This window comes from Haematobia irritans, chromosome 2 (genome assembly GCF_050003625.1).
Source record: "Haematobia irritans isolate KBUSLIRL chromosome 2, ASM5000362v1, whole genome shotgun sequence".
NCBI lineage: Eukaryota > Metazoa > Arthropoda > Insecta > Diptera > Muscidae > Haematobia > Haematobia irritans.
In genome coordinates, this window is record NC_134398.1 from 64,378,239 (window position 1) to 64,385,100 (window position 6,862).

Below are 6,862 nucleotides of genomic sequence, written 5' to 3' on the forward strand. Positions count from 1 at the left end.
ACTTTTCACTACCATTAACAATGCGCAAAGTCGCTATTGAAATTATTCAACTCAAAACAAACATTTTTTCCAAGAAAAGGTCGGTACTATGTTCAGTTTTCGAGTTGAAAATCTCTTTATTTTCGCGATTACTTTTTCTGAAATAAGTCTAGTACTAAGATCACGTTTTCCCACGAAAAACTGTTATACTCCATATAAGAAAACGTTAGTGCGGAATAAATGCGAAATCTTTATTTTGAGCATTTTTAAACACATATTTATAGAACCCTGGATTTTTCGTACGAAAAAATTGGCAGGCATATTATTTCGCATAAATAAGTTAAAATCCCCTGCCTCTGAGACCCTATTTACGGAGATAGATGAAGATATTCGTTTTTCGCAGAAACGAACTTAGTACTAATCAATAAGCAAAATTATACATGAAAACGAGCGCATTCCTGTTAACTCTAGATGAAAAATTATCTCATTTAAATTTAACTATTTTAATGAAGTAGCCGCGAAAATTTCAACGCAAAAAGCGAACATAATACTCACCTAAAAAAGCTAATTGCCATGAAACAATAATTAAAAAAAGTGATTTGTGAAGAATTCCAAAATATTTAATAAGAATAAAAAAACAAACAAATATTATTTCAAAAATGGGATCTCAGCAGGATTCGAACCCATACCTCAAGATATGATTTTAATTACTGGTATTAATAAAATGAATTTCTTTAAGGCATCTGAAAATGGGTATTTCCTTTATATTTTTGTTAATTCCGACAGCAATTTTTCACGAAATGAATGAAATTGTGTTTTTGGTAAAAATAGAACATTTTAAAGAGGAAATATTAAGTAAAAATGTTGTCGGAAGAGCGTAAAATTGGCGTATAGTTGACCGGGGTTTAAGACTTTCTCCTATGGACAGAGTCTAAAGTGGGCTAACGCGAACCCAAAGTCGATAGGTGGCCGAGGTTTGAGACTTTCTCCTATGTGCTCTTTTTTACAAAATGTTGTCTTAATACAAGATAGGCAAAAAGAGCACGCAAAAGTGCTCTATTTTTAGTTAAGTACTCCTTTTGTCCTCTTTGTATGCATCACAACAAATATTACTCCAACGCGATTCAATAAATGGTAAAAGTAAACTGAACATACGTAATACTACGTTCGCACTAGACACGAAATTTTCGTACACCAGGATTTTGGCCGAAATCCTCCTAGATCTCAGTAGATTTGCAATAGGCAAATATCAGCTGGCTTGTAGAGGATTTCAACAAAATCTCTTTCACAATCTCCTATACTCCCTTGTACAACTGTGGTTTTAGTACTAAAAATGCGCTTTTTGCAACCCTGTCCCAATTTTCCATGTAGATGAATATGTATGTGCGTGTGCACATACACTCATAGAAAAAAGTCTGCTAAAAACAGCAGTCGAAGTCTGCTGTTATATTTTTGTACTTCAGGACCTAATGAACAACAAATTATAAAATTTTTAGGTTATAAATTTTTTCTCAAAGCATATTCAAGAACCAAAAGTAGTTTTTGGTATATTTTTGTACTGTAATATACTTACAAGCTCCTAAATACGACCAGCAAACATTTTGTTTGCTGTTATGCCTCAATTCGATAAATATTCAGATTTTTGGTCAAATACTATAGATATTCAAAAAATATTGGTTTAATTATGTTAAAAAAATATATGTCAGTTGACATTTTTATATGTTTCAGCCAAAATAAAACATGTTTTGCTGTAATCGAGTTTAAAAAATAGCACGAAATGTTTGCTATTTCAGCAAACAATTACTGCTGTCCCTTTTTCAGCAGACTTTCTGCTGTTTTAGCAGACTTTTCTGCTGTCCCTACTAACAAATTGCTTTGGGTGTAGGGGTTTGTGTTTGTATTGATATATTTACAAACAGCTGTTAAATCCTCAAATCTACGAAATCTCGTTATTTTACCTGTCCGAACACTTGAGATTTGTAAAGAGATTTTGGTTCTAAATAGCGAGATTTCGTGTATTGCTTAGTACTAAGTTCGTTTCTACGAAAAACGAATATCTTCATACATATCCGTAAATAGGGTCTCAAACCCAGGGATGTTAACTTTTTTATGCGAAATAATATGCCTGCCAATTTTGTCGTGCGAAAATTCCAGGGTTGTATTAATATGTGCCTGAAAATGCACAAAACAAAGATTTCGCCTTTATTCCGCGCTAACGTTTTTTATGTGGAGTATAACAGTTTTTCGTGCGAAAACGTGATCTTAGTACTAGGCTTATAGAGTGAACGTAGTATAAATGTTACACTACGAGATTTTCCTACGCCGTTATTTTCTAATTAAATAGTATTTTACTTTATATATCAGAGTCTAAATGTAAACAAATTTCTGTCAATAACATTATTCACAAAACCACCGAACAAATGACTTATGCGCTTTACAGACTATCAGTTATTCCGGACGGAATGTCGGTGTTTGTAAAGAATCTTACAGTGTGTCGGGTCGATACGACTTGTCGGCGATGACTAAATAATCGGTAAATGTGTTATCGATCCTATAAACATGCAGCAGTATCGATTATGCCTTCGGACTTAACTGATAATGTGCACAATATATGGGATATGTTCGACACGAGCACTGTCGTCCGGAATAACTGATAGTCTGTAAAGCGCATTACAAAGTATTGTAAGAAAATTAGCTTGAGTTGAAAGTGGTTTATTATGTTGGCAGAGACCTCTGGTGTTTCAGTTTTGCAATGACACGGCTGTATCTTGTAACTAGATTGTCTTCGATGCTCATAACATAAACAGCTGTTATCTTGCAATCATCAGTATGTTATGTGTTGTTGTCATTTGGACTTTGAAGCAGGTTTTGGAAAATAGATAGTCGTGTTACTAAACATTTATTACAAAAAGAAATTTGGTAGCGATAAAGAAGACAAATATGGTTCGTGGTCAATTGGGTGTTTATGTTGGTGGCCGGGTATTAGGTTTATCGCGTCAAAAATGTCAACAAATGCCAATGATACTCCGTTCACTGTCATCTTCATCGGATTCCGATTCTTATCAATACTTACAACGATCCAAACTGCCAACAATGTATTTCCAAAAATCGTTGCCAAGACTTCCCATTCCTTTGGTGGATAAAACTTGTGAACGTTTCCTTGCAGCCATTCAGCCATTGACAACAGCTGAGGAGTTTGCAGAAACTCAACAGGTGGTAAACGAGTTCAAATCGAACGAGGCACCCGAGTTGAATGCAATGCTAAAATTAAAGGATGAGGCTAATAAACACACAAGCTATATATCTGAGCCATGGTAAGTTTCGTGAATTTTTTGAATAATATAAAATATCGCCTATTACTCCAATAATTTAATAGTTAACATAAATTGTTTAAAATTAATGCAATGTTCGTAACATATTTTTGCTTCAATAATTCATAACGACGCAAATACATTTTGAAAATCAAAATTTCTGAAACAATGTACATACTATTATAGACGCTAAGCAATTAATTATAAAGGTAGGTACTATGTTCGGTCTTCGATTTGAAAATCGCTGTATTTTCGTTATTTCTTTTCCAGAAATAAACAAAATTATAAATAAAAACAAAAATATTCCTGTAAAGTCTTGTCGAAATCTAGAGGAACAAGAAACTGAACATCAATTGAGTTAACTATCTGCTTTATATTGAACTGTTTTAATTAACCCTCTAATGCCCAAGCCCGCCTTTAGGCTGGCTTCTTTTAATAAGGAAGCTTTTAGTAAAACACACCTTAAGACAACAAAAATGGGCAAACTAAAAAGAAAACTTATTTAAAACTATTCAAGAGGCTTTGCAGTATATGCTGAATTTTACCGTACACATTTTTCTTGTTTAGTTCTCTTGCTTTTGTGTCGTTAACATTGAAAACTTAATCAGCTGGCAAAAAAAATTGGGGCATTAGAGGGTTAAGTAACCGCGAAAATTTCAACGCAAAAAGCGAACATAGTACTGCCCTTAAGTCGGTATCTTAAAAATGTTTGATCGTCGCTCAGTTTACTGTAGTGAATTAAAGGGAATATATTATATAGGTCGGACCGCAACAGTTACTTCAGAAAAGAAGAAGACTAATTCCTTCAGTTGTATTTCGTTTTAGGTTTGACATGTATCTTAGAGATCGCTCACCATTGCCACTAAATTACAATCCACTTCTAGGAATTAAAAATGATACAAGAGCTCAGTACCAGCAACAATTAGTAAAGACAGCAAATATCGTTATAACTTCATTACGCTTTTGGCGTTCTTTGCTTGCGGGTGTTCTTGAGCCTGAAGTATTTCATATGAACCCAAAGAAAAGCGATACTGAAAGTTACCGCCGCTGGATGCGCTTAACTCCACGCATAGTAGCTACATATGCCTCATATATGTTCAAAGCTTTTCCTCTTGACATGGTTCAATATGAACGTCTGTTTGGAACATCTCGTATTCCTTGCATAGATAAAGATACTTTGGATCAATCGCCGAACTCAAAACATATTATGGTTATGCGTCGTGGAAATATTTATGCTGTCGACGTTCTCGATGCAAATGGAAATATTGAGTCACCTATTGAGATTCTAGCAAGATTAAGCGCTGTTGTTAAATTGGATGACTCAAAGCCCTCAGCCGAAGTTCCCATAGGAGTTTTGACTTCAAGTGATCGTAATCAATGGGCTCGAGTACGAGAACATATCGTTAAAAATAGTGTTAATAACGAGCTACTAACAAATCAAGTTGATACGGCATTATTCTGTATATGCTTGGATACCGAAGAAGATCCTGTGTATAGTGAGGCTAATCCTATACCCGCATTTAAAAATATGCTCGCTGGCAAGGCAACTAATAGGTAACATACATTTAATGTTTATGGTTTCTTATAATAAGATTTTTTGGTTTATTATTATTAAGATGGTTCGACAAGTCCCTTTCGATGATACTCACTGCTGATGGTACCGCTGGCATTAACTTTGAGCATTCCTGGGGTGATGGGGTTGCTGTATTACGTTATTTCAATGAAGTCTACAAGGAAACAATGAACCGACCTTTCGTTAGTACAGATCACTTGAAAAGTGTTAGTCAAGTTTCGGTGAATAACGATAAGGTTCGGCATCTCAATTTCGTAATTGATGATACTATAAAGAATGAAGTAGCTAAGGCTTATGAAACAAATTTGAAAACTGTAAATTCTCTCAATATGGAAATGTTGATATACCCTAAATTGAGTAAACAAGCCTGCAAAGCTGATCGTCTAAGCCCCGATTCTATTATGCAATTATCTTTCCAACTAGCATATAAGCAAGCATATGGTAAATATGTGGGTACCTATGAGTCCTGTAGTACTGCTGCCTTTAGACACGGTCGAACTGAGACAATGAGGCCTTGTACTTTGGCCACTGCTGAATTCTGTGATAATGTCCTGGCTGGACAAAAAAGCTTTGATGCGAAAAAATTGAGATCGTTGATAGATAAATGTTCTACCTATCACAGTCAATTAACGAAAGATGCTGCTATGGGACAAGGGTTTGATCGTCATCTATTTGCATTGAAACATACAGCCCTTATTAACAATAAACCCATACCAATACTTTACGAAACGGATGCCTATAAGCGTCTTAATTATAATATTATAAGTACCTCAACTTTGTCATCGGATGGATTATTATCCGGTGCATTTGGTCCTGTAGTTCGTGATGGTCTTGGAATAGGGTAAGTTTGCCCTGTTTCCCTATATATTATTTTATAATTCTGTTTTGTTTTTTATCTAGCTATTCTATACAAAATGAAATGTGCGGCGTAATTGTTACATCCTATGAAAATGGTTGCAATGGCAAGGAATTTTTATCTAGCTTGGAAGAGTCGTTTAATACAATACGAAGGATTATCGATGAAAGCAAATAACTTCAATCGTCGATTTTTGTTTGCTGATGTTTGTCGATGACAATTTTCCTGATTATATTAAATACCGGCCCGATTAATTTTCTCTTCCTCCCTTAAAGACTCTTGCATTTTATAAATTAGTGAATTTCTTATGTATTTCAATTCCTCTTTGCGGTTATAGTTCTAAGACAAAGTTTATTTCTATCTTTACATTGATGATTATCATATAATTTGTTATTTATTCACATAGTCATTTTATTTTGTTTATATTTTTACGCTTTTGCATTTCCTAAGATATCGAATTATATTGTATACAAATATCAACATTATTGCTTGCGTTCATTTGATTAAAAGAAAGTCCATATTGCAAATTGAACATTTGGTGTTTTTCTCGCATGAAAAGTAGTTTCTATAGGCGTTGATAGGTGTACCCTTTTTCCTGAAGTTGTCCTCGCCGTGGCTTTTCGTCCGTCGCCTTTAATTGGCTGTTTGGCGATATATTCAGCTATCGTTTATTACTGACGAAGATGGCTATTTCTGATAATGTTCTTAGTCGTCAATATCTTCGCTTTTTGTCGCCGTTGAATTTGGCGGGGACGAGTTTAGTGATCAATTTCTGACGAAGTTATTTTTAGACTTCAGTGATCGAAAAATTTAATCTGGGAAGAATTAAAGTGACTAATTCTAATGTCTTCTGTTTTAGCAAAGGAGCACGGCTTTCTATTTTTCAGCAGACAAAAAATTCTGAATCGTCTAACAGTTTTACTGTTATTACTGACTTTTTGTTTTGAGTGTATTTGCCATGCAGCAAGTCATTAATCTATTAAATTGGACAAATTAACCTATAGTAATATAGTGTCAATCTAATTTTAAATTGGATGGTACATTTTAAATGCTTCCATATATACCACCGTCAGAAAAGCTTTTTATAATATGTATATTTACCGGCAAAGTAATGTAACACATTCCATTCGATTTAAGTTGTAA

At 34.3% G+C, this 6,862-nt stretch overlaps 1 protein-coding gene across 1 annotated transcript; it reads left to right on the forward strand.

Moving 5' to 3' along the window:
- Positions 1-2,817: 2,817 nt before the first annotated feature.
- Positions 2,818-6,251, forward strand: CPT2 (Carnitine palmitoyltransferase 2). The gene is made up of 4 exons (XM_075295112.1): positions 2,818-3,293; positions 4,116-4,844; positions 4,907-5,704; positions 5,764-6,251. Exons 1-4 carry the CDS (start codon positions 2,920-2,922, stop codon positions 5,894-5,896), a joined length of 2,034 nt encoding a protein of 677 aa, XP_075151227.1. The 5' UTR covers positions 2,818-2,919; the 3' UTR covers positions 5,897-6,251.
- Positions 6,252-6,862: the final 611 nt, after the last annotated feature.